Source organism: Sminthopsis crassicaudata, chromosome 4 (genome assembly GCF_048593235.1).
Source record: "Sminthopsis crassicaudata isolate SCR6 chromosome 4, ASM4859323v1, whole genome shotgun sequence".
NCBI classification, from domain to species: Eukaryota; Metazoa; Chordata; class Mammalia; order Dasyuromorphia; family Dasyuridae; genus Sminthopsis; species Sminthopsis crassicaudata.
In genome coordinates, this window is record NC_133620.1 from 75,045,236 (window position 1) to 75,066,929 (window position 21,694).

The 21,694-nt window shown below is 33.2% G+C and overlaps 1 protein-coding gene across 2 annotated transcripts in view; it reads left to right on the forward strand.

The window, feature by feature from the left end:
• HMCN1 (hemicentin 1) overlaps nt 1-21,694 on the forward strand; it is a 478,149-nt gene that overhangs the window by 132,153 nt on the left and 324,302 nt on the right. For both annotated transcript variants that reach the window (XM_074308592.1, XM_074308593.1), the window contains exons 3-4: nt 7,539-7,697; nt 8,680-8,802. In XM_074308592.1, the coding sequence (XP_074164693.1) occupies nt 7,539-7,697; nt 8,680-8,802 (282 nt within the window). The remainder of the gene's footprint in view (nt 1-7,538; nt 7,698-8,679; nt 8,803-21,694) is intronic.

Below are 21,694 nucleotides of genomic sequence, written 5' to 3' on the forward strand. Positions count from 1 at the left end.
GTCTCTGTCTGTGTCTCCAATATTCAATCAGTTGTTTCTATCTTTGTGGAATCTCTTCTATATATCTCCTTTTTTTTTCCCTTTGACACTGCCCTTTGTACAGGCCCTCATTATTTCACACCTGGAATCTTAATAATAGTACTCTGCTTGGTCTCCCCTTGTCTAAAGTCTTTCTCTCTCCAGTCCACTCCATTCTCCAAATTGATCTTAAAGTACAGGTTTGACCATATCATTTTTTCACACTTTTCACACAACTATAGTGGCTCCCAATTGCTTACAGAATCAAGCTTCTTCTCAGTCTTTTGAATGTTAAGTCTCAGCTAAAGTCCTACCTTGGGGAATAGTCCTTTTGCATTCCTTTTTAATACTAATTTTCTCTTTTATATCTTATATATTTGTATTTTTGTACATAATATTAAAACAAAAAGAGAGTCAGAAATAGACAAAATTGAAATTTAATGTTTCTGTTTTTGATGGCCTTCAAGGAAGGATGGTATTTCATACTATTTATGTATTTATAGGTATTTATTTATATTCTAACTGGTTTAGATTGGTTGAGATTGATCTTCCTGTTTTTGGAAAGATGCATTAAGGATTTAATTCTGTATTACTGCAGAGATTTTTCTCTGGATACTGCAAAAAATGCTTTCTATAGAATATCAAAATGTCAGTACCATTGGACTATCTTTCCAGTATTTATTAATATTTACTGGGTTGATACTTAAAATTAAGAGAATAATAGTTTTAATTACTTCATATTATTTGTGCCAGTTTGGGTTATGTTATTGTGAAACTTCACTTTGGAGCAATTTGCATCAAATTCTTGGACTAGGTAATGTTTGCTTCATCTTTTGAGCTAGTTAATGAATTATGAAAATTATTAGGGTAAAAAAAAATCTGATTTTACTCTTCTAGCCAGCATTCCTTTCACTTTCAGGATCCTGGTTTATAATGGAGGATATTTATAAGTCTGACAGAGACAATAAAAACCTTAAAACTTGGGAAGACTAGTGAAATCTTCACTCTATAATTACTTCTCAAATAATTTAGGTTAGCAGAATTTCATTCCGGAAAGATGGAGCTATGATTTTGGAATTTCCTTTTCTTCTTCTATCAATAATACTTTTATGGGTAACATCACAAAAAACCCACAAAGACTTCATACCTTTCATGGAAAATTAAGATGAAGAATTGAAAGATTCATCATGATGCTTGAAGGAATAAAACTAAAAGTCTAATAAATAATAATAATAGTGGTAAAGATTTGATGTGATAGAATGAAAATGTTCCTTCTTCATTTATACAAATGTGGACAGACAGACAGACAGACACACACACACACACACACACAAGTCATCTTGACAAATGGTTTCAAATTGAGGGTAACTGACTTAAAACCTGACAGTAAGTTTGGGGAATGTCTGCCAGAGCATTGAAGACTTACCTGGTGAAATGAGTAGATGAAATAGTTTGTTTCAATGATCATGAAGGTGGCTGAAGTAGGCACTGTGGAGCACTTAGAGCTTGGTCAGACATGGAAGATGACAGGGTCATGGATTGCATTCCAGGCCATCACCATACTTCTTAACTTTCATCTTGCCACTGGATTTGATGACTCCGAGGCTAATAACTTACCTCTGACTCAATTCAATTCAATTCAAGTGTAAGTCAAGACATTACCCATCATCCACTATTTTACCCCAAGATTATTATGTTATTCAAAAATAAAGGCTGTAGCACAAAGAACTTTGTGTATTGTATGGGGCTTTATCTTCATTGGTGGAGATCAGAGCCTCACATGTGCATCAGAGACAGGACAAATTTAGTGAGAGCAGGAAAGAAAGAATTCCAGTTTCTTAATGTCTGGCTTGCTATAACTTCTAGCTTTAAAAAAATAAAAAGCTTTTTTTTTTTATTTTCAGAACTATGCATAGATAGTTTTCAACATTCACCCTTGCTCCCTCCCACTCTTCCCCCAAGCAGCAAGTAATTCAATATATGTTAAATACATGCATTTCTTCTATATATATTTCCACAATTATCATACTGCACAAGAAAAATCAGATCAAAAAGGGAAAAAATGAGAAAGAAAACAAAATGCAAGCAAGCAATAACAAAAAGTGAAAATACTATGCTGTGATCCACACTCAGTCCCAACAGTACTCTCTCTGGGTGCAGATGGCTCTTTCCATCATAAGACCATTAGAACTACCTTGAATCTTCCCACTGTTGAAAAGAGTATGATTTCTAACTTTAAAAGTGAGAAAATGGACACTATCAATTTTACTTCAGGTTGCTGAAAAGAGGAAAAAAAACATACGAACCCTGGAAAGACATTAACATATGAAGAACTATCAATCTTCCTCATGTCCCTATTCTTACTTTGAAATGTTGGCGACTTTAGGGAATGTCCCCTTGGTGAGGTCTCAGACTCCTTTTGATTAGACTGAGTTACTCCATTTGTCCTGTTTTATCTGGTATATCTTCTCTGATTTCTGTTTTGCTTTCAACTTGTATAGATACATTTATTTGCAAAAAAAAAAAAAAAAAAAAAAAAAAAGAGAAAGAGAAAGAGAGAGAGAAAGAAAAAGGAAAAAAGAATGAACAATTACAAATACACACACACAAATTTGCCATATAGATATTGCTTCCATAGACATAACTTTTTTAATGGATTCAGATAAAGAAATTATGAAGACCAAATATAAAAGGTTATCTTAAAAAAGAGTAGAATTTGTATAAAGCTCAATTAATGACAAAGAACCATTCTTGCCCACCCAACTACTGAAAAAGACCTTTATGCATATGTTTTTGATATCTTGATAGTATCCATCCAAATTGGTCTTTTTAATATTTCACATACATGGCATTCTACTTCCAACCTCCATATCTTTGCACCAGCTGTCCTCCATATCTGAAATATACTCCTTCCTCAATTAAGAATCCTGACTTGTCACTTTCATCATGAGAGCTTGACTAATCCAATTCCCCAGGTGCTAACTCCATCTTCTCTTGAATACTTTGCCTCTCTTTTGTATATACCTTTATATGTACATGTTCTCTCCTAACAGAATGTATGTTTTTTGAGAGCAGAAACCATGTGGCTTTTTTCTTTGAATTCCCAGAACCTTGCATGGTCTCTGGCACATAGGTACTCAATAAATGGCTTTTTGATTGATTGACGGAAGGAATCAAGGTAACAGGAATTACTTTTAGGTTATATAGATCAGGATAGACTTTATGAAGAATAGCATTGAGCTAGTACTTGAAGGAAGAGGAAATAGCAGAGATAGATAAAGCATTTATTAAACACTTTACTGTGTACCAACAATATAATAATCAATGAGGATATAGATACAAACAAAAATCCATTCCCTATCCTGAAGAAGCTTAAATCTTAATTGGGAAGACAACACATAAAAGGGACCAGGAAAGGAGAGAAGGGGAAGATTGCTGTGTGTGTTTGTCTGTCTCTATCTCTTTGTTTTTCTGTTTTTGTTTCTGTCTCTGTGTGTTTTTCTGTGTCTCCTCCCTCCCTCCATGTCTGTCTGTCTTTCTCTCTGATTATCTGTTTTTCTGTCTAGCTATCTAACCTGAATGTGTTCTCCCTCATTAGAATAGAAGAACTTATTAAGAACAGAAAATATGTTCCCACTGGCTTCTTTATAGCTCCAATGCTTACCATAATGTCTGACACAAAGTTAGCCCTTAATAAATACTTGTTGATTAACTGACTACTTTTAGAACTCCTGAGTCCATTTAAATATACGAATCATTATTGTCATAGGTTCACAAAATTCTCATTGGTACATATTAAACCAAAGGTTTGTACTCAAGATTTGTCTGATGACAAAATTAATTCCACTGGATAAATTGATTCTTGGTCATTCAAAGGGTTAAAATGACTTCTGAATCTTTTTGTTGAAATATACACAATTATTTAAACTGCCTTTTTCTTTTTACTAACCTTGAGTTAGACCACAGCTGGAGTTTGAAAGACTTTAGATTCTGTTCCAGTTCTGTGAGACATCTAATGATGTGAGGTACCTGATATTTGCTTTAGAGCAGGCAGTCTTCTTATAGGGAAGTGGTACCATTATAAATTGTATGAAGAATAATAAAGGATTTCACATTACAATAATAGATACAAATTTTAGGAAGCATTTAAATAAGTACTTTTTTGAAAGACTATAACTATTACTGTATCTATAGAATAGGAGATTAGTTACTTTTAGCGATAGGAATAAGTGGTAGGTAACTTTGTATTCTCTTACAAATAAATACAGCCTCACTTTTCACTTAAAATATTTAAAGTAAAACAATGAATTAGAATTTTTTAAACTCCTGTTTGTAATTGAGCTTATGGTTACAGTAGGACTTCAACATTTCTTTGCTTTGAAATTCTTCAAATTCAGTATTTGCTGACCAGTTTTGATGAGAAAAACATGTCTCACATGGTTGTTATCTTGGTTGAGGAGGAGGAGGAGGAATGTGACGTTGGCCAGATGTACTGTCCAACTCCTGCTGCCATTGGTATTTCCATCGACCCTGGTTTCTCCTGCTCAGCAAAGGCATTTAGGTTGAAGTCTACAATGCTGAGATTATGTGCCTCGGTGGACAGGTTCCTGGGGCAGTTTCTGAAGGACTATGTGGCTGCTGTATAGTTACCTGGATCCCCAAATAATAATACTGGGAGGGGCATAGAGCAAGTTCAGGAGGAGGAGAAGCAGCAGGAACATAGGTAGAGGTGGGGGTGCCAGTGGAGGACCCAGGACTTCTGGCAGCCCCAGTAAGCATGGACAGAATGGGGTGGTGGGAGAGTTTTAAAGGTCTTAGTTCCTCTCAGAAAATGACTTGGGTCAAGAAGAGAGGAGCCTGGCTGGACTGAGCTGGCTTGTTTCTCCACAGCTGTAAACCCCAGTTGGGGAACTGGAGATGTACTCCTTATGGGAAAAATTCATTGGTTACTTGTCTTTACCACTTGTGCCCTATGGAACCAATTAACAACATATGGAGTTACCACTATATTTGTAAACTTATCACATATAAGCTAAGTAATAGTAAGATAAAGGCTAAAATATATTAGGAGAACCAATGGTTCTTGATATACAGCTTTTGGAATGGAGTCATAGGAAGCTGACTCCAAAGTGCTAATTCTTTGTACAGCATAAAGTCAAGTGAAATCATTTTGATTATTGAATCACTGTAGATTACCAAGTACTAATTTATCATAGGAAGATTTATTTACAATTGTAATTTATATAACACTATCATTCCTCTTTAAGTATTTGTTCTACTAGTAGTCTCCTTTAATTATCATATTCTCTCCTTAATTGACTGTATTTTTACTGTATTTTTGTCTTAAAATAATAGGTGTCATATACACAAAAAATAATGAACTCTTTCCTCTCTCTTTCCTTTTATCATTTCTTCTCTACTTTCAAAGGAATATTTGCTAATGCTGTTAAGTGTTGATTGTACACTTATTATAAAGTTAGCCATGGCGATTTATGCTGCATCTGTACTTCTTGGTATTGATCATAGCCCAATTAAAATATAATATCTTATTTCATCAATGTACTGTAGAAACAAATGAATAAAGATACTTTAAAGTAAGTAGTAACTAAAAGAAGTATCTAAAGTAACTAAAAGTAACTAAGTAACTAAAGAAGTAACTAAAAAGATTAAGTACTCCAAAGTAGGATCTATAAAGGCAAATGATATTGGAGGTTTACCCTGGAAAATAGTGTAACAACTAATGTTACATTTTGTTGTTTATTTTAAACCCAAATTTCACAATTCGAAAACTCTGCTGAATAGTCTTCCTCCACTAAAGAATATCAAAAGCTACTCAACAATTCAGTCTTTTGGGCAGTGAGGTAAATGGCTTGACTAAAGTCACATAGCCAAGCATGTGTCAGAGAATGTAATTGAACACAAACCTATTAAAGGCAATTCTTGAATGTAGGTCTCTGATATAGGCTCTCTTTCTTCTGTCATCATCACTTAACATACTGAGAATTATAAAAGATAGAATGTTGATCACATACTTCTTGTGCCTCACAAACAATTCAAGTGGTTTAGAATTTAAGCACTAGCTTAAATTTAAGAACATGCAAAAAAAAAAAAAAAGAGGATAAAAATCCCTGCTCTGAAGGATTTATATTTTAATTATAGTCTAATGGTTCTTTTGGGTCCAAACAAAACAAGTCTAATCCTTCTTTCCTATGCAATAATCTTCAAGTACTTAAGAACAGCTATCATGACCCTTCCTCCACCCCCCCCAAGTCTTCTCTTTTCTAGATTAAACATTCTTGGCTTTCAAATGAACTGTATATGGCAAGGACTCTAAGTACTTCACTAAGCCAACTGACTTTTAGTAGGTATGCTTAAGGTGAAAAGGTTTGAATACGGGCCCAATGGCAGATTATTTCTGTTATTCAAATACCAGCCAAACTAAATTCGGAAAGGTTACTTGTTAGAAGGTTGGGCATCAAGAGATGAATTCTTTTGGCCAAAATAAATTATAAAAACCATTTAGAGAAGTTTGGAGGTATTGCTGGGTACAGTGGTCAAAAGAAATATTCTTTATGATGAAATCACAGAATTTTCAAAGAATAGTGTCCTACACTTTTGTAAGACTGGAAATAATTTTATAACTTTTTGTTAACTAATAAACATGGAATTTGATCAAAATAACTGTGAAGCTCACTGGGATAGGATTACCTAGTTGACCTCTTTAAGTTCTTTCAAGATGATAATGACTGCTCTAAAAGTGCCCAAGAATTATTGAGTTGGAAGGATTCTAACAGGATCTTCTTTATTATCCAGTTATTCTGTCTTAGTAGTGAAAACAAAACAAAACAACAACAAAAACAATCCATAGAGTCAGATTTAATTGGGTGAATAGTCATTCCCTATCTGCATTGCTGGCCTTTCATGGAAGGGGAAAATAATTTGGATTCTTAGAGCATATGTGAGAGGTGGGATGGAAGACAAGTAGAGAAAAGCTGTTTACAATTAGCTGTTAGACACAGAAAAAAAATTAAAAGGGTCATAGCATTTGTTTTTCATAGAACCCAGAAGTGGAGAGGACCACAGACATTATTTAAGGTAGATAAAATGAGGGGGATAGGCTACTGTGTGTAATGTAAATGATAATAGTCATCATATATAATTTTTCAATTATATAATATACATAATAGCAATATATGCCTATATTTTACATATACATATATATGTCAATTGCCATCATTAATATTCATGTTCTTGTCAGTGACATTTCCTATTTCTCAGTAAAATACTCATATAGAAACATTGAGTTACCTTCAGTATGTTAACCTGTATGAGACATTCTTGATCATATAAACTAGTATATTACAACTTATTCAAACATTTTTTTTTCCTTGTAAAGGGTCTTATTAGATAGGACATATCTGGAAGAGAGGAAAATGAATCTTACTCATTAGAAGAACCTCAACATAATTGATAATGCTTTTTTCACCCACTAATGAAAGAACTTCTGTGTTTTTGAACAGGGTGGTGGTGATTGTCCAGAAATGAGCATTGGAGCCATCAAAATTGCCCTGGAAATTTCTCTTCCTGGGTCTTTTATATATGTATTTACTGATGCACGATCCAAAGATTATAGACTGACTCATGAAGTATTACAACTCATCCAACAGAAGCAGTCACAAGTAAGTGTAAATTCATTCCCAGGCTTTTACTAGGTGACCATAGGGGTAAGCAGCACTAGAGATCACTTATTAGATCTGAACAATTCTATAATTTGTGCAAAGCAGTAACTGGACCTATGTATACATATTAGTTAATACACATATCTTTATATATAGAAATTTAATCTTCATTGTGGAGTACAGACTAGGTCTCTGGAGGGCTTTAGGGTCAGCCAGAGTCAGGTTAAATCAAAGACCTTGGTCTGTAGGGGGAGAAGTGAAAGAGGCAGCCAAGCATAATCCTGGATTCGGGAGTCCAGAGTTGCCAACCTCTCTCCTCCTTGTCCTGCCAAGTGACTTTGGCCTCTGTCCCTACGCCTTCCAGTTCTTCCCTATGATTACCTTAACACCAAATATTCAGCAAGCACCAACAGTGAGAAGAGCCATTTATCCAAACATATGCTAATAGAATCATTGTCTCACATCGAATACATAATTAGCCTTAAGTGCTCAGATTGTCTGATTCAGGCATACCTTTTTGGAGTTTTAGCCCTCTATACTTCATGAGTTGGATTTTTCGGGTATTTGCTTTTTTTAAGGGAGAAAATTTGGATCTTGACCTGTGATTTCATGGGTAAGAATCTTCTTGGGTGAAAACTCTTAGTACTGATTCAGATAAATAATTCATCAATAATTTACAATCTCAGAAAGTTATCTGAGGACACTGAAAGTGTCCATGGTCATACAACTAATGTCAGAGGATAGATTTAAACCTGCATCATTCTGACTTCATATATGACTCCACACATCTTCTCAAGAAGCTTAACAGCATTCCTATTATTTACAAGTTATTTGTGCACCAATTTTTATGTTTTCCATCTGAAATACATAATAAAAATGTCCAAGAGATAAATTATTGACAATAAAAGCTTGACCCTTTTATCCTGTATTTTTTATGCAATTGGGTTTAAAAAACTCATCCCAGGAATCATTTTGATTACAGGTGGTATTCGTGCTGACAGGAGACTGTGATGATAGAGGCCATATTGGTTATAAAGTTTATGAAGAGATTGCTTCTACAAGTTCGGGTCAGATTTTCCACTTAGATAAAAAACAAGTCAATGAGGTAAAGTCTGTATGATTTCTTTAAAAAATATCATCAGAATAAAGAAATAATGAATCTAGCTAGCTTGAACTAATTGTGACTCATTTTATCACCTTTTCAGTTGTTAAAGGCTATTTGATAAAATTATTGTTTATTCAGCCACATGTGTTTGAGTTGGATAGTCAATGATAAAATTTTGTTGGCTCAGCATTGAGTCTTAATATATTCATTTTGGAATCTTCTGTGTAACTATTAATATACTTAGATTTAAATAGAAATTTATTTAAATAAAAATGGAATTGATGATTAATCTTTTCCTTCCTTAGATCAGTAAAAAGAGTTTAATTAACACTGCTAACATGCATTTTGCATACCTTGCCAAATATTTATGAAGCATACAGAGCAGTGGGTATCAAACTCAAATAGAAATGGGACCTAAAGATCCCTATAGGTATTTAGAAAACCACATATTAACATCTATATTCTTTTTAAATTATCTATATTACATAGTATTATCTCATATAATAAAATCTATATTGTATTTTTATTTATTTTGTTAAATATTTTTCAGTTACATTTTAATTTGGTTGGGACCACACTCCTGGCCCTGTGTGTTTTATACCTCTGATGAAGAGAAGTGTATAAGGTCAATGTTCTATTGGAAAGATGTGGAGGAAAATGACTGAGAATGAATAATTTGAGAGGTATTGAAATCTCTAACACTGAAGAAAGTAGGCATATCAATAGAACATGGATCATTCTAAATATAAACCCTGTATGAGAATTGGCAAAAGATATCTGATAATTTAAATGTTTCATATTCTTTAAATTATTCATCAATCACAGTTAAATTTATATTAAAATAGCAGGATTATGATAATTTGTAAAAGAAAAATTTAGAGAATCTATTCAAATACTAGGTTTTACAAGTTAATAATAGATTTTAAAGTATGAAAGAAAAGTCTTCTAAATGATACAATCATTTTATTTTGATGGTACAACTGCATTTATTTCTTGTTACTCAAGTGATTGGTTACACATACATTTATGCAACCTTGATGTGTTGTAAACATAATGCAATTTAAAAGTTGAATTCTCAAGGAGGCTTTAAATTCTCCTTTCTTAACTGATAATTGGAGTAAAGAGTATTACATTTACAATGTCACAAACTGAACACTATTGCATTCATTGTAAAAGAAACTTTTTATTATTTAATTATCTCAAAAGAAATCTGATTTTTGTCTTTTCTCAGTTGGCAGAATACAATCCTGTCACAACTTAGCTGACAATCTTTTAAGTGACTAAGAAAAAAAAAAGACTCAGAAGAGACTTTTGGCCATCTTTCTGGTTATGATTTTTTTTTCTCAATTTGAATAGGTTGATTCTAAGAGTAACTCTATCACTGACCTGTATTTGGAATTTTCCATCTGGGAAGGCCTGGTTAGAACATGTTTTCCACTAGTAAAGATTTTGAGAACATTCCCCAAAAGAATTAACACTCTTTTGTTGTCATGGATTCTTTGGTGGTCTGGTGTGCTGATAAATTCTTCCTTGGAATAATGTATAAAGTAAAATACAAAAGATTACAAAAGAACCCAATTCTATAGAAATATATGATATTTTCATATCTAAGTTCAAGTATCTCCTCTAATTTATTCATTGATCCCATTTAAGAACTCCTTTTCTACAAGGAAGTAAAGGAGACAACCCTAATTTTTGGCATCTAGGGAATTGCTGGTAAAAAAGAAAGAGTTGAGTTTCTTATATATTAGATAGGAAGTAAGAGAACTGGGAAAAAATAAAATTGCTTAAAGTCTCCCAACATATCTGTTAAAAAACAAAACAAACAAACAAAAACCAAATAGAAACCCACCATAAATAAAGATTGTGTGGACTATAAGATTTGATTTCTGGTTTTCATTGCTGTCAGAATTGATGTTAAAAAAACAGTGATGTTTGATGGAGTGTGAATTTGGCACAGCTTGAAACTGTACTGATTAATCTGTCACTGGTGTTTTAAATAATATGTCTAGCTTGTTCCTGCTATTTTGGGTACAGCTCACTCCAGGCTAAATATTCAGACGGGTCTTTCTCTTTTTTGGCTTAAGATAGAGACTTTCTGAAGCCCCTGTTCTGAACGATATGTATTTTTAAAAATATATGTCATTTTATTTGTCTATGTTCCTGGCCCTACACCAGAGGCTATTTGAAAAACATGACCCTAAGACTGACCTTGAAAATAAGTAGAAACGGGTGTTTCCTCTAGAATGTGAAAATGTGTCAGAGGAGAATATAACATCAAATTCTACAGGAAATTTGTGAAAACAAAGTATACATGTTTTGATTCTTTCTCTTCTTTAAGCTCACCTATTTAAATGTCAAAAAAGCCGTAAAGAACTCAGTGAGACTATGTTGATATATTTTGTGTACATCCACATGTACATGATTCACATATATAAATTTATTAGCATTTCTTGATGCTAGTAGTCAGTTTTGACTCTAAAATAAATGTATAGCTCAATGAGGACCTGATCAATATCAATTTCTTCAATGTGAATAAATATATATTTGTCAATGTAAACATATGGAATTATATTGAACATAAACGTACACATCATATCATACATACTTGCCATTCAGCCTCTCAAATAAGATCAAAAGATTATATGGATGTTATGGGCCAGAACTCTGAATTTGGAACAAGGATTCTTAAGTTGCTAACTCAGTGGAATTGAGAGAGACAATGATTATTTAGCATGTGCTTAACAGTTCTCTAGTTCAGTACATGTACTTAATATAGCTCCACAAGATTCGTACCTATGATAAGAGAGCATATAAACTCAGACAAACTCAGCCAGAATCAGAACTAGGAAGACAGAGAAGTGGTGGAAGGCTCTCCTTCTTCCCTTCTCCACTGAAACCAAGATCTAGAAGGCCTCCAGAAAAACTAGCCAAGGAGACAACACTTTGAAGGAGACAATAAAGGATTTGGACTTTAACCCCTGGCTATTCGTGTGATGATTACTGAATTGAAATGAAGGCTGCTGCCAGAGACCCCAAGAAAATTTCAACAGAGAACATTACATTTTAAAGAGAATATTATAGATGGACATGTGAATATTCTCATAACCAATTTGGAAAAAAAACATAAGATATTTTGAAGAAAGTGGTCTCCCTTGAACTAGACATATATTCTTGTTACCATATTTTCAGAAATCAGAGAAAGTTTTTTCATCATTTACTTTGATGAAGTCTGAACCATAGTAAAAGTATAAATTATATATTCCATAGACCATCTGAATGAAAGCCTGATTTTTATATACTCATAAATGTTATTCTAGAGAAAAGTAAAAAATAAAAAAAAACTACAAGATATAATCAAGTCACATGCCAAATATCCCTACAAAGGTTTACAAAAGAAATATGAGAAAGGAAAGAATATAACATAGAAAAAGTCCTACACCTAAAAAAGGTGAAAAATAAACATGAGATTAATGTATGAAGGGGAAATGGATCAATGAAATCAGTGGAGTCCAGTTAATGTCTGTTTAAAAAAAGCAGATCTATATAGACAAAATACACAAACAAAAAATGCAGTAGACAAGTGAAACCCAGGTTACAGTCAATTTAAGCAACTTGAAAAGGATAAATTATGAAAGGAGGAGAAAAGATTATTTTCTTCCAGTTATATATTCTTTCTGTGTCTCTGTCTCTGTCTCTGTCTCTGTCTCTCTGTCTCTGTCTCTCTCTCTCTCTCTCTCTCTCTCTCTCTCTCTCTCTCTCTCACACACACACACACACACACACACACACACATACACACATACACAAGAAAGAGAGAGAGAGTCAGAGAGGCAGAGAGAGACAATAGAAATAGCTTAGAAAAAGTAGGAGAAAGAAAAGCTTACCATTTCTTCTCATTGGGGTACTACAGGGAGAAAATGGATGTAGGAGTTAGCCATAACAAAGTAACCAGGAAAGTAGGCTAAGCCGGGGACAAGAATATACTATTTAGTGTGGCATTAGAGACAGAACAACTGATTTTGTTCCTTCCTTTTTTTTTTTCATTCTTCTTCTTTTTTTCTTTTTTTTTTGTTCCTTTCAAAGACAAAGGTCAACAGCAAATAATATTTTGGAAGGAAAACAAACCTAAAAATCAATACCATGAATGTGAATGGGATAAATTCGTCCATAAAAGAAAGGAGGGTAGAATCGTATTAAAAAAACAAAACAAAACAAAACAAAAAACCTTCTTAATTCCTTCTTAGTGACCAAATATGTGTCATTTGCAGAGACTATTCCCCTAAGACTTTTGTAGAGATGGGAAAATAGTGATATGGATAGATTTTTTTTTCAACAAATATGCATTTTCTCCCCCAAGTATATAACATTTATTTCCTTTTTAAAGACATTTTGAAAATTAAATCTCTCCCTGATTTCATAATTATATCATGTCCTACAAAGACCTCCTTTGTATATTTGGTCCCAAGCAGCTGCTCTTATCTTTATTTTTTTAAATATCATTTCTAGGTCCTTATGTTTGGGACTGTGACTGGAAGTCCAAATATAGCATCTCCAGTATCATCAAAAGAGAAAATTATTTCGTTTGGAAGTTTAAAAATAATTTTCCTAGGTTTTTTGTTTTGTCTTGTTTTCTTGTTAACCAACTTCCAGTTTTATCGTTGAATATCTTTAGCATGATCTGATCTGATAGTCTCATGTCAAGCTTCTGTAAATTTGTTTTACCTTCCAATAATTCTTACTTTTTATGAGTCAGTACTGCTTACAATCTTCCACCATCCTCTTGTATAATAATTTATACACAAGTTTATATTATAAAACCATGTTGCTCTTGGCCCCTATAACACTCTCCTTGGCAAAATGATCAAATATTTGCTGGCAGTTTTCAGTCTCTTTTGGCATTCTCTTTTGTTGATTGATTCACATCGGTTAAACTTCCTTAGGAAATGCTGAGAATCTATTCTATCTATTTTTCCCCTTTTTGTTTAAATAGGTCAGGTTAGCAATACTTAACAATAGTTACCAATACTTAACATTAGAGATGTTTTAATTGTATTCCTTTCTTCTCCTTCTTTTCCTTCTCTTCCTTCTCTTCTTCTCCTTCCTTCCTTCTTCCTTCTTCCTCCTTCTTTTCCTCCTCTTCCATCTTCTTTTCCTCCTCCTCCTTCTCCTTTTCCTTCTCCTCCTCTTTTTCCTCTTCCTTCTCCTCCTCCTTTTTCCTCTCTTTCTTTTTCTTTCTTCTTTCTCTCTCTTTCTTTTCTTCTTCCTTTCTCTCTGTCTCTTTGTCTTTCTCTCTATGTTTCTCTTCTTCCTTTCGGTCTCTTTGTCTCTGTCTCTCTGTTTCTCAACTTGTTATTTAGATTCTTGTCATAAAAATCTGACAGTCGGATTATTCAGAAATTTCTCATCAAGAACCAGTCACTTTTGGTAACATTTGCTGTTTACCATACCTAGTCTCCTTATTCTCTTTTTTCAAGAAAATACTCAGGATGTATTGATATGAAACTTCTCTTGTGACCCATAAATCTTTAACACAAAACTAATGGTGATTTTATGCTTTTCTTTCTGTGTGAATAGATAAGTCATTCATTAGTTAGTATCTGGCCTACTCTCTGTACCAAGGCTGGCCCTCAGAAAGTAAACATAATTCAATCAAATCCTGTAAACCAGTACCATATTCCCAACCAGATCTTGTATTCTGCTGGCATAGTCCTCAAGAACACAGAGTTATTTTCAGGACACCGTTCATTACATTTTTGTTTTGGAGAGTCATAATAAAAATAATGTTAATAGGTTACAGCTTTCATGTTATCTGCAGATGGTAAAGGGTATTTTAATGTAAGAAAAAACTTTTAGTTAATTTCATTGACATAAATAATTGTAGGTTAATTGTTCCTAAGATATTATAATATTTGTGAATCCAGAAGATAACAATTTGCTTTTGAAAATTTAAAATCTAGAAGATTATATAATGAAATGATAAATTCTAATTTTCTCAGACATATAAAGTTTTAAATGCTGTGCTTATATCACATAACAGATTAATAGAATTGTTACTTTTTGACTTTTCCCCTCATGGTTAGATAGTATTAAAAGTGTTGTGAGGATTCACTTTTCTGACAATCTAAGAAAGAGGAAAAATAGTTAATAGTTGAAGGGAAGTTTGAGAGATTTCCTTGTAACCCAGGATAAACTAAAGGAAACTGTCTTTGTTCCATACATGTTTCAAGTTTCTTCATGCATTCTTAGAATCACCTGACTGCAATAGAGTTAGACAAGCAAAATCTTTGGATGGGGTGGGCTATTTCTGAATCTCTGTGTAATTTAGGTTAATTTTTTCTATGCTACAAACATTGAAAATGTTTCTCTCTCTCTTTCTTTCTTACTTTTTTCCCCCTAAGAATCCCAGAGGAAAAATATTCTTCAAAGTCATTAGAGAAAGTAAATACTAAAAAAGGTCTTTCAAAAGCTGTTGATAATGTTTTTTAAAAATTATAAACAAACAAGTTACATCAGGAGATATGGCAGCTGGCTCTTCACGTCAACTTTGCCTTTCAGATATGAACTTGAAAACTTTGGTCAATATGTTTTTGTTTAATCCTAAATGTTTGATACCATCTGTTTTTAGAGAGCCAAATGGTTTAAGGAATAAATGACACACTCATGAAAATGTTAGCTCTGTTTATAATGCAGCTTATTTGTAAATTTATTTATAAAATTAATAGTAGTAATACTTTCAACTTTTTAAAAAATATTGTACTAGAGCCTGCAATAGTGATATATAAACCTGTTTTAAAAAGTTTAAAATATCTACTGGATATCTTGTGTGTTTTTTTGTTTGTTTGTTTTTGCTGAGGCAATAGGGGTTAAATGACTTGCCCAGCATCGTACATCTAGGAGGTGTTAAGTGTTTGAGCCTTATTTGAACTCAGGCCTTCCTGACTTCAGTGTTGGTGTTCTATCTACTGTACCACCTAGCTGCCCCCAAGTTTATTTAAACTTTAACATGCTTTTGTTTTATTTTTCTATGAACATTAGTGAGTTTTAAAGACCTGTTAATAAATTATTTAATTCAGGCCAGTTCCAATAGATTTGTGATGGATAGAGCCATCTACATCTAAAGAGAGGAGTGTGGGGACAGAAAGTGCATCACAACATAGATCTTTTCACCTTTTAACCTTTGCTATTGTTGTTTGTCTCTCTCTCTCTTTCTCTCTCTTTTTCCTTTTTTATCTTATTTTTCTTGTGCAGCATGATAAATGTGATAAGAATACCTGGCTATGTATAGAAGTTAATTAATGATATGGAGGAAAAATAAAGCCATTATTAGAATTGTCAAAGGAGATTCTCAAGATTCAGTAACTGCAATAAATTTATCTAGAAAGGTACATGGAATTATTAAAAAAGAAAATCTTGTTTGACTCATGACTTATCCAATTAAAGGCAAAATCAGGAAATAAAATATAAAAAGAACTTATTGGTACAACAAGGCATCAGGCAGCTGTAGTGGTACTGGCCTCCAAATTCTAATTTGAATTTTATTAGTCAAGAGTAAAATAATTTACACATGAGGGTAAGACAATCCTGATTAGTAGAGAAGGAGGTGGAATTAGTGTCTCTTTAGTGGCTGCTAAGTGGATAAAACATTGGGTTTGGAATCAGGAAGATTCATGTTCAATAAGTTTAAATGCAGCCATATACACTCACTAGCTTTGTGACACTGGGCAAATCACTTAATCTTGTTTGCTTCAGTTTCTCATCTATACAATAGAGGAAGGAAATAGCAAATGAATCCAGTATCCTTGCCAAGAAAACCCCAAATGAGGTCACTAAGAGTGAAAGAGGCAGAAATGACTGACTTATAACAATAAGCATCTCCTCATTTATAGCATCATTAAAAAGATAGGAATAACTCTCAGGTGATAGTATTACTCTGTAAGACATAGAATTAGTCCCAAAGGGAACTAAAAGCTACAGGCTGATTAAGCACTATACCCAGAGATTAAGCAAAGTTAAAACATGGGAGTCACTCTGACTCTGTCCCAATAGTTGACTTCATATATTATGAGATAGATGCTAGGGGTCTACATATTTTTATTACCTCAAATTGTAGAGTAGAATTATAAATAGGAAAGACTGCTTAGGTTTTACCCATGAAGCTAAAGATCCTCCAAATTAACACATAGGTCTCTATCAGCATTAAAATAAGGGAGCCTAATCAGGACCTAATTAACAAGAATTATTAAAGTAGTGCCTTGTTAGCTTTCATTGTTAATGAAATATTTCTGTGTCATCACAGTTAACTAATTACCTATTACTCTCCATTGAATCTGTCTTAATTACTTATTATTTTTCACATCATGAATTGAATAGTTGACTTGAAGGTTCTTTTTGTACTGCTTGTTGCAGGTACCCAAATTCCTAATTCTAACTGTTCCTTAAAAAATAATCTAATCTAATAGCAAAAACAATGCTGAAAGAGACAAAGAAAGGTTAACATTCTTGCCTAAAGTCATATGACTGTGGGTGAGCTTGGGTTAAAACTGTGGATTTTAGAGTCTCAATATAGTATTAGTTCCACTAGACCCTAAGAATTCTGGGGTTAGACAAGATGATCTCTGGGCTCCCACAGATCCTATGATCTCATAGTTTTACAAACCTTAGATAGTTCTGTTTTTGCTTGCTTCAAAAAGACCTCCATTTTGCCATTTATTTCTGGCAACCTTGTATCTTTCCAGACTTCATTGTTGAACTTATTCTCCTGAATGTTCAAGGAAAAGTATTCTGTTTATATAAACAAAATCTGAGACCCAGGCTTTCTAAAATCACTAAGACAAGATTATGATGAGGTCCTGGGTAGTATCAAATGATGAGATTTAGGTGAACAACTGGCATCAAATTTTGTGTGGGTGTAAGCACACGAAAAAAGGCTTTTGGTCATGTGACAAATTCACAATGGCCTTTCTCTTTGCCAAAGAGTAATTTTATTTATGAGAATAGGTTACAGACAAAATGAAGGGGTAAAATAGGCACCAGGAGTGGTAAATATGAAATAGACTTGGGAGATTATATAGTTAGCAAGGAAAGGGGTTTTAACAATTAACAGTGGAAAAGACAAGTTTCCCAATGGAGCTCACAGTTAACCAGGAGAAAGAGAATATACCTTGTAGCCTAAATTCAAAGAGAAGTTTAGCATCCTAAAAGAAATAGTTATAAAAAGGAGAAAAGATACCATGAGTGGGGCATGGGGAAAGGGAAATGGGAATACAGATATCACAAGGCAGAACATTCTGGAGGTCTAACCCAAAAGGGATTCAACAAAGATGGCATATGCCATGGATAAATTTACAGGGGAAATTTAAACCTTGGTTTTTTTGACATCATACTTTAGCTTTCAGAATGGATATAGTAAGCTTGGGTTACCCAAGACATCCACAGGAGGTGGGACTGTATTCCCTAATTTCCATCAGTGCCCTTCCTGCTTGCCTCAGAGAGTAATTTTATCAGTACTTCAGGCTTTTTTCTGCTAACCCCCTTTAAGTTACCCAGTACTTCCTCAATTACACAGAGTTGCATGGACTACATTCTTCCCATTATTGTATTCCTCTTAAGAAATTCTCATTGGACAAAGATTTGTGATGTTAGTGTTATTATGAGGACTATAAGATATCCAAATGTTATTCTAACATATTAAGAAACCTTTCAATAAAATGCTGCTTTGCCACTCTCCTCCCCCACCCCCATCTCCAAATGGCTAGAAATATTGAAAAATATCAATAGCAGACAGGTAATAAAATTAGATCAATGTATTATCATCATTAGGTAATAAATGGTCTTTATTGGCATATAATACATTGCTACAGTAGCTAAAATCTGAAGAAGCAATAGCCTGAGTTCTGTTTCTTGGGAATTTTTGTTGTTACTTTTCTAATGGGCTCTCCTTGTTTAAAAATATAGATGTGGAATGAAGATGTGATGTTAAAATGCATTACTCCAGACAAATCCCAATTTTATTATAAAAGTAAGTCTACAATACTTAACAGAGCTGAGCTTGTGTTCAGATGGTTTTTCCAATATAAACCCAAGATGGGTGAGCCAATTTTTACAAAATAAAAGGCAATTTGTACCTTTGCCCAAAAGTTACACTGAATATTTTTGCAGCTTCAAAAATATTTGGATAAGTCTTTTAGTATTTTTTTCATTTTACTCCTGATACTTCCTGTTTCAACTGGGGCCTGAAAGTAAAGACCACAATTTCCCTAGAGAATTTATTCTTATTAGAACTTTAACCCAAGTAGAAGCAGAAATGGTTGGAAATATTAATGAAGTCTATTTCATTTAAGATTGAAGGTGAAGTGGACCCACTAATGCCTGTGAGGTTCACATAATTATTAAAGTGTTTATTTTGTCTTCCATAGTCTCAAAGCCTTCTTCTTCTTTTTTTTTTTTTACAATTAAGAATCATTTTAAGTATTAGAAAAGTCAGATTATTTTACATTTGCAGAAGATTTTATATATTTGCATAGGTGATGCTTTATATTTGATCTTTATACCATTAGCACTAAATGATCTTATTGGTATTAAATCATAAGGAAGAAAGAATACATAACTAAACACCATCAGGAAAAACAATTGTTACCTTCATTAATTATACTTTGTTCCACTCATTTCAAAGACTTTGTTCTTTTAACAAGTTGCACTTCAATTTTGCAAGCATAGAGCTATTTATAGTGATAAAGTCATTTGGATTTTATTTTAAAAATGAATGTCTTCTACTGAGTATTTTTACAGGGTTAACCAGGTACAACATTGCATTGAATATTATGACAAAGTGGCAATGAATTTATAGAAAGGAAATATAGGTAAGCATAATTACTAAATTGGGGAGTAGTTTAAATGCTATGATGATAAGTCAAGCCTTGAGCCTCTTTGTAAATGTGATTATTCTATTTGCAAATGAAAAAATAAAAAATGTGATATCCATTAGTTAAGAGAAAAACAATAATAATGGCTTTCTCTTAATAGGAAAGGTAGTATAATAAATTGGGGAGTTTCAAAAGGAAGAGAGTTGGAATGATTTATTTTCTTCTTTATGAAAAAAAACACAAAGTTATATTTTGCAAAGAAAATACTTGAAATTATTTCACTTCTAAGATCCTGAGCTCTGAGATTCCTTTTTCTAGACCTCTGCTTCCCTCTCTAAGCTTGTCTATAGCCTCAGTTTGAGTTTCAGTCCTGTGATCTCTCTCTATTTTCTTTAATTCTGGCTTCATTTAATGAACTGTCTTCTATTTCAGTCCAATGTCCCTTGATTTTCAAACAGCTAACTTGTTTAGCTCCCAGCCTTATCTGCTCCTACTCTCAAGAGGCTAACTGCTCCTGGGGAAAAACATAATATTAATCCACTAGCAACTTTCACTAACTTTAATTATCCTTCAGGGATGAATAGCAATTCTTTTATTCATCTTTTATTGACTGTCACATTCATCACATAAGCCAAGTTTCATGAACTACTTATTGAAGATAAGAAAAATGTTTTTTTCTCATTCTTATAATGGTACTATTTTAAAATGTAGAGGGCAAAGAGTGGAGTGATGGAGTGAGAGCTGGAGTTATTAAAAGGAATGCTTTTATGATAGCTTTTTTTTTTTTGCTTAATTTGGCTCTGAAATTTATGGTTTTGTTAGTAACAGTTGAAAGAGATGATACAATAGTAGGAAAGTAATAGAAGTTATTGGTATTTATGCTAAATGAGAATTTGTTTTTTTTTGAAGGTCACAGATTAAAACCTTACATGCTGGGGGAAAATAACATCTATTTACCTCTACCCTCTTCACTCTATGAAGATGATCTTGCCTTCTAAGTGAATATATCAAAGCCATCTGCTGTGCGATTCTCAGTTCTTTTACTCCATTTTCTTTTTACCCATGTTTCATTGCCTATAAATCTAAGAAGATGAAGTAATCCTTTTTCTTGCTAAAACTATGGATATGAATGTCATATTCTATATCTTATATCACCTTGCTCCACTTTTCTCTCTTTAGATATATTTGCTTTTTCTTTTGGCTTTCAACCATGAATATGTCCATCTTTCCTTGAGTCTAAAAATCAAGTAAAACAATAAAAAAAAATCTCATCCTTTATTTTTCATTCCTGCTAAACTTTTAGAAGAACCAGTCTACAAGGTTACCTCTTCTTTCCTACCACCCTCATACTTCTTAAGTAGCATTCTGCTTGTCACTCCTGAAACTATTGTTTTCATCTAATCTCCTTATCATCAAATTAAATAATGTTTTTTTTAAAGTCCATATTTCCTTGAACTCAACAGTATTCCTTTCATCCTGACTTTTCTTTTTTATTCCCACTATAATAATCCTAGTTTCTGCTTTCATTGCATTTTCATTGGGATCCACAGATAGTTTCCTATTTTTTCCTGTCTCTAGACATTCCCTTTCTAATTTAAGTCTTTACACTATATCCCAGGTGTTCCCTGCAATATTCTGATCATGTCATTCTTTTTCTCAAAAGCTTTCAGTGACTGCACTGCTTGTTGAACACAGTATAAACTCTCTATTCTGAATGGTAATTCAAGGACATTCAAAATTGAATGAAACTTAAATTTCTAAATTTGTTCTTATGTAACTTCCTTCCATGTAGCCTAAATTCTGCTAAACTAAATCACCTCCTTTGCTTGTCTTTGACTTTGCTAATATTATCTCTTATACTTGGAATGGACTGCCCACACTGCCCTGTTAAAATAGTTTCCTTCCTTGAAGGCTGAGCCCAGATGCCACCTCTTCTCTGAAACCTGAAGATACAAGTAATATTTCTATCCCTAAACTGGCAGAAATATATTTTGTTCTCTTCTTTGCTTTTATTGCAATCTGCTTTG